We start from the raw sequence: 18,061 nt of genomic DNA on the forward strand, positions 1-18,061 counted from the left end.
GATGTTTTCTCAAGTGATGGAAGTCATAATTTGCCTGATTTTAACAATTAGGGTCTGTGACTTAATTAGTAATCTGTACAACCTGGTTCTCCTAATGGATCTAGAAGTCTGTATGTATTTCAGACCAAAAAAAGGTAATTTCTGTTTCACTTAGGAGCGAACAGCCTAGTAGCCACCTCTGGTGACTGAGCAGCTTCTGATCAAACCACTAGTTACACAGTGTGCTTGTAAAAACAGAAGCAGGCTCTGGGTGGAGTCTAGAGTGGTAATAAGGCTGGCCATATGTAGTCATTCTTTGAATTCTTGTTATATTTTTATTATCTAATTGATAGTTGGTTTTACAGTCCCTTGCCAATAAAACTGGTGTCCAAAGTAAAATGATTAAAGAAATCACTTACTTGAGACTATAATATATAGGTAGGGATGGGTCAGCTAGTTTAAAGAAGTCATGAACTGACCGGAATCAGTTCTGAATCTAGTAGAGTTTTGGGGAATGTACTTGGGGAAGAGGGTATACATTTTGGAAATGGAATAGATGCCCTCATAGTTCAAGTTGTCATGCATATCCCTTCCAGTTCTAGTCCTAGCCACTAAAGTTCTCTCCTGTGTCCCCACTAGGGGAGTCATTTCTCCCTCCCTTTATTGTACCAGGTGTTTAACTTCAGATCTCTAGTCTCTCTTAACTGCCATTTTTCTCTCTCAGAGTGCTTGGGACCAAATGCATTTTGGATGCAGCAAGCGCAGCACCTTGGGCTAAAAGAGCAGTTTGCATCAGTCTTGCAAAATCAGAAAAATTTACCAGCTCTGCCACAAAAATGCCCTTGTTTGTTCTTATGATGGTAATGAAAAAACTGGTGATATTTTACTAACCCATCCAAAAATCAAAGTGTCTGAAGCAAATAAGTGAGTAGACATTTGCCAGGCTGTCTAATACCACTCTGTGATCTCTCAACTCCACCTAGGGTGACCAGACAGGGGGTGGGAGGTAATAGGAGCCTATATAAGAAAAAGACCCAAAAATCAGAACTGTCCCTATAAAATCAGGACATCTGGCCACCCTAACTCCACCTCTCTGGATAATGAAGGAGCTTCAGTAACTCCGTTTGAAGAGGGCTTTGAAGGAAGTGTAAAGCGGAGCTGGGGGAATCTCTTCTCATGCAGGCTCCTGTCGGTTGGTTCCTCTCCCTACTTTAAAATAAAGGGCATAAGACAGATATGTAGAAAATTTGTTGGGAATTAATTGTTCCTGCTCTATCTGTTCTCTGACTTCTCAGTTAAGTGGGGAGAAATGTGTTTACCTTTTACTCTTGCATTTCTAGGACTAGTGACTGAAAATGCTGATTAATAACTTCTAGGATCCAATCTTTTTTTCCCTTTTTTGGTAGCTTTGGCTTACTGATGCTGGCAGTGGTCCAGCAGTATGTAAAAGGATACATTGTGGAATCTGAGTGCCAATTTTCTCACTCAAAGGGGCATTTTTTAATATTAAAACCATGGTCTTCTCTTACCTGCATCTCATACAGCACAGGGAAAAGAAGGTCAGTTAGCAATCCAAACCACTACTGTGGCATTAATAGCATTGTATAACCTGAGCCTCTTAAACAGCATACTTTTAGTTTTTTCCCTTCAAAATAAAGTTTTTATTCTTGTGAGGAGCAATCCAAACTACTATTACTAATTCTAGGCTAAGGCTTGTGCTGTGAGTTAAATATATCAGAAAGTTCGAGCAGTTAGATGCTAATAACAAATGGTGAGTCATCTGACTTCAGTAGCTCAGCTGCTGCTTAAAAGTAGATACTACGCTTGTTAAAGGCACAGTGCTCCGTACCGTACTTTATATCCTGTTAAGCAGACCTTGTAAATTATTCAGGTTGCCTTTAATGTGTTTGGTCTGCTTTTAAGTTCTATTAGAGGAAGGGAAGCCTCACTCTCAGAGACAACAGAAACCAACAAAGATGGTGTTGCAGTAACTATGTGATTTAAAAGAATGGAGTACTATTACTGTCCAAGTTTGTTAAAGTCGCTTCGGTATCTGTGGGTGAGTGGATTCTTTAGTTTGAACGTTTGGTGCTTAGTTTGACATTTTAATTTAATTTCCAAAAACTTCCCCTACAAATACTAAACTGTAGAGAACAGTTACTTTCCAGTCTATCTGAAAAGTAACATTTCATGTTCTGGGAGACATCTCTGTTTATTTTATTTGAAAATGTGGTTTCTTAATTGGAAATTAAAGGATAAAATAAGACATTATATGCACTTCTAATGATTCTGCAAATGCTTTAATAACTGGATTTTACCTCTTGTTTATGTCTAATATTGAAATTATCAATGAACATAGTTTTGCTAATTGAATATTCATAAACATTCCTCTCTGCTTGCTTAAAAGCTATCCCTAAACTCCTTAAAAATATTGCTTTCAAAAACATTTTTTAGCTGCCAAGCATGGCCACTGCCCAATATTTAAACATTATGGTATGGCCGGTGCTGCTGGGTGTAGAATTGCACTTGACCATTGTATTTTAACAGGTTTCTTCCCTGTGAAGTCATTAAAGCCTAAATTCACTTTCTTGCTCTCATTAAACACCTATTCAATAAAATTTTAATAGGCTGTTTTTACTGTGGTATTCTACTTGCCTTAAATGGCTGCTTTTGCTCTTTGATTCTAACTGTTAATTGTTTTACCCTTTTACAAGTTTGACAGTGTTTTGAATAAAAGGAGTTAATTATTGAGATAAGCCTGTTACTCAATTTCAGAGGAATGCAAATTCTAACATAACATTGAGGCTTTTTTTTAACTTATTCAAATATATTATCAAACAGACTGGTATGTTTAATCAAAGTTAGTCCCTGAAAGAATCACCTTTTTCATTTGTTTTTATAGATTAGTATACGTGGCACTGTCTTCATTAACCTAATGATGTTCTCAGCTGTAGGATCTAAATATGCTAATAAAGATGCTGATCTGTTAAACCGCTGAATGTTTGTTGCTTATTGAGTTAAACTTTGTTTAGAAATAGGCAGCAGAAAATTTGCTTCCCTCATTTAAGGTGTAATTCAGCAATCCCTTTTATATATGCCGAGTAGTAGTTGCCCACATGAGTAGCTGAGTGGGGACTACCTTTTGTAAGAAAGTGCTTTGCAACTCAATAAGGAAGTAAGGATGGCAAAAGTGGGCCTTTTCTGTGTGAAGCACTAATTGCAAGCTTGTTTCTGATAGGCATTGCTACACAATACAGCATTCAGACCTTCAAATATTTCTTTGGTTGAGTTGTTCAGTTGTATAATTATAGATTCTTAAAAATCAAACATTCTTTAAATTGCATGCTTAAAAAAGTTGGACGACTATAATAGGCTTTTGTAAGTAGGTGGATATCATGTATAGTTATCATTTCTGGCAAGCTAATAGATTTGTGTGAATGGCTTTGCTTTGCAAATGTGTGGTGCGTGTCTCAAAATAGGGTAATAAATCTGATTTTTGGATAATCCAAATTATCCAATAATATGCTTTCATAATATGTAACCTTAGTTTGCAGTAAACCAGACCTCCATTGTATTTTCAGGGTATGTCTGTGTTACCATAGATATCATGCATTATTTGTTATATATATTTTGATAGTTTATTACTCTATTAAGAACAGATATTTGATTTTTTTAAGCAAGTTTAATGTAATGTATTTTAAGCTGATGTTTTATCAGAAAGGTCTTCCTCCTATGTAGTTTTACACACATTAATCATACAACTCTCTACACCTAGAGATGTTTTTGATTATTACTAAACATCGAATGCAGATCATGATAATTTCTCACAGTTCTTCTGCTGATGTTACAAGTGAAGGCTACTAAAGAGATAATGTGTCAGTTCTCTTTGTATATAATCAAGAGTAACTGGAGATGTCTGAATTAGTTGTCAAGCTTTTTATAGAGTTATTTAATCCATTTTAGGGAACTGATATAACTTATTCATAAGGTGACCTACTTTAAGAAGTCATAACTTTTTTATTTTTGTAATCCTTGTATAATCACATTTTTTAAAAGGTACAATCTAAGAGTTACTTGCAGTTTCTCCCAGTGCATGTGTGTATTTGGTGTAATTACTTCTGGTTAGTGGTAGAATCATCATAACTGAGTGTTCTAGGGAAGTAACAATTGTGAAATTCAGTGGGTCTAATCACTGCTTCCCCTCCCTTTTGCCATCTAACAGGAAGTTTAATTTTTATTTATTGTTTTGGTGATGTGTGGGAAAGCTGTCAGGAATGCATTTTACATTTTTCCTGAATGTAGCGATGTCCAGGGTCACTTGGAGTACTTGGAGGAATGATTGGTGGGCCAGCCATCAAGGAATTGTTTCCAAATATACTCATGAATGTAGTAAGGCTGACAAATCTAGGTTCCTGAGAAACATAGCTGATGTGGGAGGTGGTGATCCAAAAGAGAAACATTCTCTTAAGTAAAGTAAAACCTGCTTAAGAGACCACCTCTGGAGACCACCTGTCATGAGTGACTATTTTCAGAGGCCATGGAATACCACTGCTCTCTGGTATGCAAACCTTTGAAGAGAAGACCACCTCTGACAAGTGACTATTTTTCTAACTCCCATGAGTGTTTGCTCTTGGCAGGTTTCACTATACCTTAGTCCAAATCCATGCAGAGTGTTGGAGGTTAAAACATGAAGTTGAGTTGGCACTCAACAGAGGGCCAGTGTAGTGAGTCGAGCATGTGCTCTTGACCTGTATAACTTAGGCATCGTCTATACTACAAACTTATGTTGGTATAACTACGTCACTCGGGGAGTGGATTTTCCATATTTAAACTAATGTTTACAAATTAATATTGCAAAATTGAGCATCTTGTTAAACAAAATGAATTCCATAATACTTGGGGGGGGGAGGGGTGAAGTATAACCCAGAGTGTGTTCTACCACCGGACCTTACAGTAATTTTCTTTTTTAAACCTTTATGTTAAGGTCTCTTCTTCAGATAGTCCCAAAGGGAGAGTCAGCTGGCTAAGGTGCATGCTTACACTGCATGTTACAATGACAGCATCTTGATACGTTAAAGAAATAAAGCTACCAAAGAGTCATTGTTCTAAAACCATAATATAGAAAAGTGCAACCCTTGTAAAATGCCATCTCTAATAGCTATGGCGACAGAGATTGCAGGTATTACTACTACTGGTATGTGTTATAAAGACTAACTAAGCTGCTTTTTCATTATAGGAGGTCCACCTACATCCCTACATGTCTGTTCTCCACGCTGCTGATCTGCATGTATCTATCTCTCTCCTACCTGTCTTTTCTCTCATGTCACCCTGTCTCTTCACTTGATTTGGAAACCATTTTATCCATGCTTTAAGAAAATATCAGCTCAGCTCTATGGCAAATTCATGACCTAGCAACAGCCGTGGTATACGTATCCATAATGAGCCTCCCAAAGCATGCAATTGATCCCTTCCCCGACTAAATTTGAAGAGAAGGCTTCTCATTCCTGTAGGAATGTCTTTTTTTGTGTACATATTTACTGGCCCGACTTTGTACATGTTCCGATATTTAGATCACACTTCAAAATTAAGGTGTTCATTTGGGCTGCCTGCTGAATTTGTGGATCATTCTCCCTGTATTTGTAGCTGGTACAGTATAGAGCATATTGCCTCTGCTTAAACCTAACCTGGAATTCTCCTACAAGAGAGACAGTGTGTCTCCCTATACACAGCTGCTACACTTGTGAGCAGAAGTCTTCCTCTGGAGCTTTTTTGGTACATAAGAGAGTTGTTGGCTGAGTGTTCTCTGACAGCCCGTTGACTTTGGAATTCACTCTCTTGTCCCTGTCCCCAACTTGTCCAGAGTAGTATGAATTTGTTGACCTTCTGGGCACACTGCCTACCCCATCTCTTTAAAAAGCTGGGTTTTTTTGGGGGAGGGGGGCAGTATTGTAAGAATCTTAAGGGTGGGGGAGATTTTATTCTTCATTTTTTTCTTGCTGGCCTATGGTTTCCTGTGTGTGCGGTTTTATTATTGTTAGCTGTACTTTTGATGGCAGGGTGACTGAAGAGATAGGAGACTCACGTTTAAGTCTAATATAAAATTATCAATATCCATATAGCAAGGAAGTATCACTGGCATTAGTAAGACAGTAGTGCCAACAGAGGTAAGCTTTCCCTCACATAAATATGATTAAATGAAGCACTGTCATGCAAACTCAATTTTAGGAGCTGTTTAATGGCACCTGACTTTAATTTGTGTAAAATCCCTCTTCCAGCACTTAACTAGTGATTTAAAGGTGATGTGGAAGGAAGCGGAATCCTTGGAAGACATCCGAGTCATTGCTAAAAATAAAAATAGATTTTTCTGTAGAATTTAATTATTAAGCAAAACCATTTTCTGATTAGTACACAAGAGAGCGCTGTTACACTACAATAACTAATGTCATTGCTGGCAGGGTTCCACTCCTTGGAGAATTTTAATTGGAGAATTTGCATAAGTAAAAATGGAGGATCAAGCCTTTTTGCTATAATTGGGAACAATATTAAGTATAATTTCCTGTACACTTTTTGTATAAGATACAGCAAATGTGAGAGTTTTGTGTAACTCAGTGACAGTTTTTACATTGAATAAGATAAATGTAAACTAGAGATTAGGAGAATGTGTGTGTGTCTTTGTTTCTTTTTCTTTTTTCAATGTTCTAGGATTGGAAAACAAAACAAATTAAGAGCACACTTCTTATCCTGAAACAAATTTAAAAAAATGAATTATTTAACCTGATTTCAATATCTGTGTAACTTGATTTCCTCAGCTAAGACTTTGATCTAAACTTGTTTTGACTCTTTTTCTGCTTTCCCAGGCTGCTGTCTGTGCCATTAATGCTGGGAGACAGCCAAGTTCCCACTATTGTTTCTATTCTCTCAGCAGATTTGTGACTTGTTAATACAGCCAGTACATGTTTACTGTATGAAAGGAAATGGCATTTTAGAGAGCTACTTGAGCGTGGTGAAAGTAGTTCTTTGTATTAGACTCTCCTCAGAATATGACAAAAGTTCATAACGTAATGCAAAGTAGCCCTGAAAATGTAACTTCAGCCAGATCCTGGAGCCTTCAATGAAGTTTGCAGAAGCAGGCTGGTTTATAAATAAATGAGACTGCACTTTTCACAAGGCATGACAGATGTCAATAAATGTAAGATATATTCCTGTAGCTTGCTTATATAAAATTACAATTCATAATAGGTAACCAAGTACTAAACAAATTTTGTAAATACAGAACAGACATTAATGCAGCTGCATCTGAAGTGGCACATAGTATCTATTTCGTACTGCTTAACACGACTGCCTTAGAGTTGAGGAAAGGAAATAAAACGTATCCAGTTGAAAATACTGGAAGAATTTCAGTAAGCAGAATAGCCTTCTAAACTGATACTGGGCCTAGACATCAGAGCAAACTATGTACTTATCCTAAAAGACACAAACTTAGTCATTTTTGAAAATGTTATCAATCTACCCCAGCTGGACTTTTTTTTCCCATATGATTCTTTCTTTAAAACATTTGTAATTATAAAACTTTCCCCAGCAATGGTGAGCATTCCGTGGGCAGAGGCTGTACATGTGTATGAGAGAGTGATATCAAATTCTTTAGCCAGATGGCGGTAAAAAGTCCCACTTCTCATCTTGATATCAAGGAAGGCTTAATGCTTCTTAAATAATGCAGTTTAAAAGTGTTTTTGTTTTTTTTTTTTTTGGCTGACTGATTTTCAGTAATTATGTCCAAACCATCACATAACATAGCTTGTTCCAATAAAATGTACAAGATTATCTTTATCCTTCACTGCTTGAGGTTAAGCCACGATTGTGTCATAGAAATAAACACGAATTGTCAATCTTCCTTGAGGAAAGGGTAGGCTGTTTTCCAATACATTTACTATATGCACTCTGGTGCGGGTTTGCAATATGATAAACAACCAGTAGTTAAAGCTGGGCAATAAATTGTTTGAAATTTCCCTTTGAATCTGTAATTCTGTTGCTCCATGGAAAACAATTATTTGAAATAGATGGAGGATTGTGCAGGTTGCATGAGTTGTACTGGCTTTTTTTATCCATTATTCAAGCTATAACTCTATCTGTCCAAAGGCCTGTTTAATACTTTGACGTATACATGTGTAGGCCAGGTCCTGGCCTCAACAACATCTGCTTATCTTTCTACAGTAAGGAATCCCTTGGCATAGGGGAATTTCCAGTTGTTGTAGGGTGGGCCCAGTGACTTCCAAACCACCTGCTCGCTACTTGTATTGACTGTTTATGTGGTAAAATCAGCAGTTATTTGTTTAACAGTGCATACTAACACAACAAAACACTTCAGGGCAGGAAGTGATAACCTAGATAAATCAAAACGACATGATGGAATTGTAGGGAAGCAGAGTGTAATAGTCCAAACTGGAATTTTCCCTGGATGCCAGATTTAACATCCCTTCAATTGCAAAAAAAAAAAAAAAAAAAATTGTCAAGGGATTTTTAATGACTGTTACTACATGGGCCTGAATTAGCAATAATACTTGACTCATATCAATCAACTTGAGATGATGCTACTATACTTTGAATTCCTGTCCTTCTTTTGCTTATTGAGATGGTTTGACCTTGAGCCTCTATGAATAGCAAATCATTTTAGTAGTTTCTCCTTTTGTCTTTGTAGTTTTAAACAGAAGTAATTTATACTGCTGTTTTGTCTTTTCATTCATCATTAGCCTTTCTTGAGATGGAGGAGGAAGAGGATTGTTTAATCTTAGTTCCACGTTCTGCCCTCCAAAAAACCTGTTCAGCCCCTGTTGTAATCGAGAATACTTTCGTGTAGCCAAGGGCAGAATTTGGCCTTCAGCATTCCTTTGTATAGGTTCCTTATGCAAATAGTTCTTTCAATGCCTGTAAATCTTGTATTGTATTTCTTGATGACGTGTGGTGATGATCTCAACCTGTGAGTTTTTTATAATTTCCAGCGTAGTCTCTTTATGCTGAATCAAGATGCATTAATGCAGTGTGCATTTTCTGAATAATACAAAAGGGAGACCTTGAAAATGTTCAAATCTGATTGTTTTTTCTCCTTGCAGCTTCCAACTCACTATTGTGAGGAGAGATTGGATTTACCAAAGCAAAGTACTAATATAAAAAACTCCTACCTACACAAACAGCAATAAAAACACTTGCAGATCTCTGAAACAACGTATTTCAAAATGTGAATCTAATGCTGGAGCTCTTAAATAGAAACTTTTCTGAATGTTCTCTGTTGCATTTACAGATCTGACATTTAAAGGAAATAAGGCCCAAAGTATCAGCTCACTAATCTTTCTTTTGGTAATTTGCAGTGGATGCCATGCAATGATCTCACCAAGCAGGGCAATAATAAAACGGGAGTGGAACTCCTTCTGTGAAATTAGGATAACTCTAACTTAATAGAAATCTGAAAGTAAATGCAAACCCTGCTCTTGCACAGACTCCCTATATGAGTTTGGGCAAGTCACTTAGTATCTCTGTGCCTCGGTTCCCATCTGGGGATAATAGCACTTTCCAAACTTGCAGGATTTTGTGACAATAAATAAATAAATTGCAAGGAGCTCAGATATTATGGTGATGGAGGCTTTTATTTTGTCTTAATTGAAATATTGTCATTTCCTTCAGATAACAAATTCACTTGACATCAGCTGTCCATATATATGCAATTTCCCTTGTTCTCCTTTTTGATATTTGGATTTTCTCTTTTCCTTTTTCTTTCCTTTATAATAAACAGTAATAAGTCACCCAGACCAGATGGGATTCACCTAAGAGTTCTGAAGGAACTCAGATGTGAAATTGCTGGACTACTAACTGTAGTCTGTAACCTGTCATGTAAATCAGCTTCTGCACCAAATGACTAGAGGATAGCTAATGTGATGCCAATTTTTAAAAAGGGCTCCAGAGGGGACCCTGGCAATTACAGTACGGGAGGCCTGACTTCAGTACTGGGCAAACTGGTTGAAACTATAGTAAAGAACAAAATTGTCAGACACATAGATTAACATAATTTGTTGGGAAATAGTCAACATGGTTTTTGTAAAGGGAAATCATGCCTCGCCAATCTACTAGAATTCTTTGAGGGGGTCAACAAGCATGTGGACAAGGGGAATCCAGTGAATATAGTGTATTTAGATTTTCAGAAAGCCTTTGACAATGTCCTTCACTAGAGGCTCTTAAGCAAAGTAAGCTGTCATGGGATAAGAAGGAAAGTTCTCTCATGGATTGGTAACTGGTTAAAAGATCAGAAACAAAGGGTAGGAATAAATGGTCAGTTTTCAGAATGGAGAGAGGTAAACAGTGGTATCCCCCAGGGGCATGTATTGGGCCTAGTCCTATTTAACATATTAATAAATGATCTGGAAAAAGGGGTAATCAGTGAGGTGGCAAAATGTGCAGATGATACAAAACTGCTCATGATAGGTAAGTTCCAGGCAGACTGCGAAGATCTACAAAAGGATCTCTTAAAACTGGGTGACTGGGCAACAAAATGGCAGATGAAATTCAGTGTTGATAAATGCAAAGTAATGCACATTGGAAAACATAATCCCAACTATACATATAAAATGATGGAGTCTAAATTAGCTGTTACCACTCAAGAAAGAGATCTTGGAGTCATTGTGAATAGTTCTCTGAAAACATCCACTCAAATGTGCAGTGGCAGTCAAAAAAGCGAACAGAATGTTAGGAGTCATTAAGAAAGGGATAGATAATAAGACAGAAAATATCATATTGCCTCTGTATAAATCCATGGTACGACCACATCTTGAATAGTGTGTGCAGATGTGGTTGCCCCATCTCAAAAAAGATATATTGGACTTGGAAAAGGTTCCGAAACGGGCAACAAAAATTATTAGGGGTATGAAATGGCTTTCATATGAAGAGAGATTAATAAGATTGGACTTTTCAGCTTGGAAAAGAGACAACTAAGGGAGGATATGATAGAGGTCTATAAAATCATGACTGATGTGAAGAAAGTAAATAAGGAAGTGTATTTACTCCTTCACATAACACAAGAACGAGGGGTCACCAAATGAAATTAATAGGCAGCAGGTTGAAAACAAAGTTTTTTTTCCCCACACAATTCACAGTCAACCTGTGGAACTCCTTGCCAGAGGATGTTGTGAAGGCCAAGACTATAACAGGGTTCAAAAAGAACTAGATACATTCATGGAGGATAGGTCCATCAATGGCTGTTAGCCAGGATTGGCACCGATGGTGTCCCTAGCTTCTGTTTGCCAGAAACTGGGAATGGGCGACAGGGGATGGATCACTTGATGATTAAGTGTTTTGTTCATTCCCTCAGGGGCACCTGGCATTGGCCACTGTTGGAAGACAGGGTGCTGGGCTGGATGGACCTTTGGTCTGACCCAGTATGGCCGTTCCTACATTCTTGTTATTACTATTGCATTTAAAAGTTTGTGAGGTTCCCCAATATACAAATAAGGCTGCTTGGTGCCTGCCTCAGAGCTTACATTTGAAATGAAGGCCGGATGCAACAAAACAGTAGAGGAATGTTTGAAGAGAGACAGGTTGACAGTGATAAGTTTATGTGGATGCTGAGCAAAGACTTGTGGATGCTATAGTGGAGCAGAAATTGGAAAAGCTAACCTTTTTTTAAGTGCAAGTAGAAATAAATGCCATTGTCTCCTTCTTTTATTTTCTCTCTACCAGTTTGTGGTTAGTTTTCTTTTGCATTTATTAAAACAGCGATTCCAGGGGAAGTGGGGTTTTTTCTAGTTCAAAAAGATCCAGAAATGTTTTGACACATTCCTCAGGGGCATTGCTGAACGCACACATCTTCTTTGATTGCTTGAGATTTGGCCAGTCTGAGATGTAATGTGTTATAATCTTAGTCTGCAGTCTGGCTAGACTAATAAACCTGTGTTTGGTTAGAGATCTTTATTGCAGTTTACAGATTTTAATGTAAATATATTTATCATATGCTCAAAAAAAAATCAACATTTTTGCTGCAGACTTTTCTGATGTATCTCCCCACCTCCCTCGCAGCTGAGGTGGAAGGGCAGTACTGAATGCTCATAAACATAATCATTCAAAGTACTGTTGTATATTTTTAGCATGGCCTCAAGTTTACACACTCATACAGTGTTTACATGGAAACAATTCAGAGTGCATATAGAGGTGTAGGAGGTGTGTGTGTGTGTGTATGTGTGTGCGTGCATGTGCAAGGGGATGTTTTCCTGGACATTTTAAATAGTTTTGCCTTTAGGAAAAATATATTTTTCTTGGAATTCATATTTTGGGGATTATATCTATGGTACTGTGGCTCATCGACTCATAGACTTTTTAAGCAAGAAGGGACCACCATGATCATCTAATCTGATCTGCACACTGTTGGCCACAGAGTCTCAGCTTCCTACTTCTGTAATAGACCTGTAACCTCTGATTGAGTTACTGAAGTCTTCAAATCATGATTTAAAAACTTCAAATCACAGAGAATCCACCAATTAAATGCTTTAGTGAAGAATCACTAATCTTACATTTTCAAAAACTTGGATTAAAGCTTCTTACTCTTAAGGTTAGTTAAGATTTCAGTTTGTAAGAGAGGGAGTAAAACCAGGTAAAAAATCAATACTTTTGTAAATCATTTTAAAAATCAGAATGAAAAAGATGGCAAGAGTTCAATAGTAATAACTGAATAAAATGAAATAAGATTTTGCCAGTCTGTTTTACCTCTCAGACTGGAAGTGTCACGAGCAGGTATGCACTCTCTCATTGACCCTGTGTCACAGGATGTCACTTCAGCTACCAAGTGAGCAGTGCTGCCTAGCCCGTTTTCATCATCTCCTAGTCACAAACATACATAGTCTGTTTATTTTACACCACATGTACCTTTTAATCCTCAGTTTCCACACATTGTGGACATAGGACAGATATACAACAGAAGGAACCTTTCACCTAGTTTTGTCCCCTCTCTGTTTACCCTCTAAGCTCCTCCCTTCGCTTCCTGTTTCTCCCAATCATATATCCGCCCCTTTACTAAGCCCATTGGCCCAACAACTGCCACCAAATGTCAGTAATCACTCCCACCCTCTATAACAGGCTAGTTGATTCCAATTAAGCCTGCAGCCTTCTCTGCGCTACAGCTAGTGGTGTGTCATGCCTACCTCAAAGAGAGAGTGTGTTAGTGGAATTTTTCTCTTCCAAGCAGTAGCAGCATCTTGCAAAGTAACATGAATATTGACTAGGGATGTAAATATTTTTAAAAGTACCCATTTAAACTATTAAAATTATATCGGTTAACCATTTAGTTCACAATCTACCCCTGGTTTGGAGGGGTGGGAGAGGTGGGGAGGCTCACCGTGCTCTCTCCCCTCGAAGGTGGAGTACAGTGGGCTGGGGGACAGTTTGCATGCATACGGTTGGGCATGCCGCGCCTTGCTCTGATGCCACCCCTTGCTCTCTGAGTTACTAGGCACTGCAATATATTAACAATGAGACTAATACCTATCAGTTAACCGGTTAATATTTTACTTTATCTTCTTGTCAGTATTAGGGATGTATGTATATGAAGTGTATTATTGCTAACCTAATCTTTATATTCCACCTTTATTAAATTTAACCATATAAAAACGTGTGTGTTCTGTGTCCTCCTTGTGGGAATGTGCTGATCTAGCTAATTACACAAATCTTGGAAGGAGAAATCTTCTTAAAATTCATTATGAATAAGTTTGGAACCTAGCAATAAGATTTTTAGGAAATAACGATTGCTTTGGAGCAGATACTTGAAATTTGGCATTTGATGGCATTTGTATCAGAAATGTGCCTTTTGCTGAACCCATGAAAATCTGCCCAAATTTGGCCAACCTTCAGAGATTTTAACTGTTAAGTTCTAGGATGTGCAAACTGCATTTTTTTCCCAATGCCAGGGGTCCTGTGAAAAAAACAGCATGTAATCATGTAACTGAAGACTATATATCATCACGCGTGTGCACAAGGGGGCTGAATTATAGTTACACAGATAACTTTAACTGTGGCATTTCCTAACTTTTGAGTGCCCCTCCCCCCGCTATCTTGCCCCATCGCTATGGTATTCAACTATTTTTGGGACGCTGGATATCTGTACAGGGAAAGTGTAGATGTGTACCACACAGTCAAGGCTTATGTCAAGGGCATGCTCCTGTGGATTGGAGGTTCTCAGTTTAGATGTGTGGTCTATGGGATCACTGCACTCTATGCGAAAGGTTGTTCATGTATTGAAGGATGGCTCATGTGCTTACTGTTTGTTTGTTTGTTTATTTATCTGTATCATGGAAGCTTCTAAAAGCCCCAGACAGGTTCAAGACCCTTTGTATATGGTCCCTGCCCTAAGAACTTAAAACTAATTTGAAACAAGATTGAGCAAGTGAGTGTAACAAACCTATGAAGGGAATCTTGGAAGGAAGACTGCGAGGGGTAGTAAGGCCACCTGGTTGTATTGTTTGGCTGTTGCACGTCTCTCTAGTTCCAGATCACACTCCTGTTCATTCTCACTTGTACAGTAACTCCTCACATAACGTTGTAGTTACGTTCCTGAAAAATGCTACTTTAAGCGAAACGATGTTAAGTGAATCCAATTTCCCCATAAGAATTAATGTAAATGGGGTGAGGAGGGTTAGGTTCCAGAGAAATTTTTTTCACCAGATAAAAGACATTATATACATATCCAGTATATGTTTTAAATAATTTTAAACAAACTGTGTAATGCTGTACTCACCCATGATGATTGAAGCTTGGTTGAGGCGAGGCCTAGTGGGGTCGGGGCACGGGAGCTTGCCCCACTCTGCCCGTCCGAGCTCCTGCTGGGGAGCGGGGTTGGGGGCTTGCCCACTCCCCAGCTGGAATACTGGGGGGCGGAGTGGGCTAAGCCCACACACCTCGACCCTGCCCCCCAGCTGGAACACCATGTGGGTGGAACAGGGCAAACTCCCGCTCCCCCAGCCTGCCCCCTGGCAGGAGTGCCAGGCAGGCAGGTGGAGTGGGGCCAGCAACCTTATAACAGAACATTGTGTGACTTTAAATTAGTATGTTCTCTAATAAATCAGCAACCTAATAACAAAACAAGGTTAACCAGGACGACTTTAAGTGAGGAGTTACTGTATGTACACCCTTGGACAAAACACTTAATGGTGGGTGAGCTGACTAAATATGAGATACAGTTGAAATATTTACAGTTAAAGTAGTTTTTGACAATCCAAAGAAGCCTGGGGATTTCATAAAGAATGTTTGTTCTGAGTGCATTTTGTTAGACAAGTTTTGGACCAGCGGAAAAAATGCATAACTAAATTTGTCTGGACACCGTAACCTCTTATTAACAAACTTCAAGACATTCGTCTTAATAGCTAAATGAATACAGAACAGTTAAGCAATAAAAATGCTTTACACTGACAAAAAAACTTGTTAAACATTTTTGGCAAGTGTAGACAAGTTAAAGACTATTCAGCTTTGAAAGCAACAGGTGTTATTTCATTACAAATATATCCCTGTAGTTAAAATGAGGAATGACATTTCATATTAATGTTTTCTGAGTCACGTCAACCACACTTCTGTTGGGATGGTCCATCTAATATTGACCAAGTCAGAGTAAACTTAGACTTCTAGTGCATTCAGAATTTCTTATTTAACAAAATACCCCAGTTTCCAATTCTGGGATTTAAATATCAGCATTATAGCAATTGAAGTAGTTAACTTAAAATCCAGTGTGGCTTTCTTGAAAATGTATTCTAGAATGTTCTTCTGACACAGGGTTTTTATTTAATTTCTTTGACTTGTGGTGGTGATTGGTTGTCTTTATATTTTGTAGTGTTCACATGTGTGCCAGATATGCTTCACAGAAACACTAAGACAAATCTTGGCCTCAAAGATCTCATAATTTAAACAATAGAATTAAATGAGGTTACAACATACATCAGGAAGGGTGGTGGTTGCTGGGTGGGGGTGGAGCAGAAGGCAGAGTTGTAGATCACAAAATACAGAACAAAGTGTGTGACAGTCAGAGACAGAGTATTCACAGTTGAGGGACTCCTGCTATGGAATGAACTTCCAGAGAAGATTAGATGAATCCAGAGTCTGACTATCTTTAGGAAATGTTACAAAACTTTCCTTTTTGATAAAGCTTTTCTACCATGACCCAAATGACATTCACATTATCAGCTTTCACCTTTATTTGTTTTGCCAAAGTAAACAAATCATACCTAGAGTTAAGATAGAAATGTTTTCCAAAAATTCCATATTTTTGACATAAGTAGCCTTCCTTTATAAATGTTTACTGAAAGACACAACATTGAATGTTTTATCAAATAATACTTCATATGACAACAGCTTCCCCTTAGAATATCACATGCACAGAAATGAAACTAGATTGGAAAACCGTTTCAGAAAGTTTTGAAAAGAAAGTAGAAAAATGCTCAGGCAACAGGTTTTTTAAAAGAAAATTTTCTCATCTGTTTACAGAAATTCAATATGCAACTAAATAACAAGAAGAATGTTCTTGGATTTGTTCCCAGCCAGTTGTCAAACATCTTTGATTTCGTTTGTGCCAGCCCTTCAGTCAGGAGACCATATAACTGGTTGTGCTTTCAGGCTAGGAAATACTTTACAACTAGGTGGTTTTGCTTCCTGTTCCCAGAGACTGAGTCTAAAAATTCTCAAGTGAATTTAGTGCTGTGGTGAAGTGTTGAATTGCCAGCCGAACACGGAAATTCTGTAGTGTCGATGTATTTTGGTAACAGTTTGTCAATTAGTGTTGGTGATGGTGGATTGTTTTTGTGATGTGGACAACTTCCTGCTAAGCATTAGACTCAGATGAACCCATTTCATGTATGCTGACATGCATTTCATTAGCAACTAGGGGAGGCGGGGTGGGGAGGAAGGAGATGATTGCAGGACCCATTGTCTGACCTTTGTTTCTTGGCTAGTCCCTTTGTGAGTGTGTAACTGTAGAGGTGCACTTGTAAAATAGGAAGATGGTGATGCGTAACACTCTCTGGCTGCACATCGTTGGATCATTTTATTCTTTTTTGGAAAGATGAGGGAGGTCAGGGAGAGAAAAGTAGAAGCTCTTCAAATGTAGAAGCAGTTCTGGTGCTTGTCCATTGGAGGTCCTTTATCACTTTTAATATTTTAACTCTTTATATTCGTAACTGTTAATCCTACTGTGACTGGTAGTGATTCTCATTGTGAGCTGAGGAGTGTTGCTGTTTTCTGTTCTTTTCTTTCCTTAATTACTATTGTCTTGCCACTCCTTGTTCCTTCTCTTATCCTCTAATTTCCAGCTGATAACCCTGTAAATATGCCTAATCACAGCAAGATATGGCAGCCAAATCTGGGGGGGTGACCACAGGAACACTGTGTTTAAAGTCACCAATGTCTGCCTTGCATTGCTCCCTGTAGTGGGGAGTTTGCTTGATGCTTTTCTTTGCCTCTAGTAGGGAACTCTTCCTCTTTCGCCCCACCTCCCTCTGCTTTTTTTACACATAAATGGAACACAGTCTCAACCCACATTAAGGAGACTTCTTTGGAACTCTATCTCTTCTCCCAAAAGTAACAATTTAGTGGCCACGGTGCAAAGGATAAAACCCTCCTTCCCCTTTCACTATACCTGAGGAATTGTGTTGATTTGGGGGCATTCTCCATTTCTGCCTACCCTGGGAGCAAATGATACTTGGTATTCAAATGATCTTTCCCATGTACAGAGCCGGCCTTACGGGGTAGGTAACCACCAAGGGCACTGTGGTCACCACTCCACCTGCTGCTGTTCCATCTGTTGAGCAGCCGCCCGGTGCTTGGGGAGCAGTACTTAAAGGGTGCCAAAAGCCAGAGCACCATTTTCCCTAAGGCAGGCCCTGTATTGTGGTGTGCTACAGAATGCCCAGTGATGGCTACGGGTAATGCCCCTAAAGTTTGGTTAATGACAGCTCCAGTCCTTATCCCATCTCCTGATGCTGGTGCCTGGTCTGAGGTGGTATTTTGTATGTGGACAAATATCTCGCCTAATAAGAACTGGACCGCTTCTGATGAACAGTTAACAATCTGA

General features: G+C 38.5%; 1 protein-coding gene across 3 annotated transcripts in view; it reads left to right on the forward strand.

Annotated features, from left to right (window-relative positions):
- The window catches only part of KIAA1671 (KIAA1671 ortholog), a 156,025-nt gene that overhangs the window by 52,996 nt on the left and 84,968 nt on the right, over positions 1 to 18,061 (forward strand). The window contains exon 1 of one of the 3 annotated variants that reach the window (XM_050924027.1): positions 1,820 to 2,038. The exons of the other annotated variants lie outside the window; for them this stretch is intronic. Coding sequence (XP_050779984.1) covers positions 1,988 to 2,038 — 51 coding nt within the window. The 5' untranslated portion in view covers positions 1,820 to 1,987. Of the gene's footprint in view, positions 1 to 1,819; positions 2,039 to 18,061 lie in introns of those variants that run through there. 3 annotated transcript variants of the gene reach the window in all.

Source organism: Gopherus flavomarginatus, chromosome 15 (assembly GCF_025201925.1).
Source record: "Gopherus flavomarginatus isolate rGopFla2 chromosome 15, rGopFla2.mat.asm, whole genome shotgun sequence".
NCBI classification, from domain to species: Eukaryota; Metazoa; Chordata; order Testudines; family Testudinidae; genus Gopherus; species Gopherus flavomarginatus.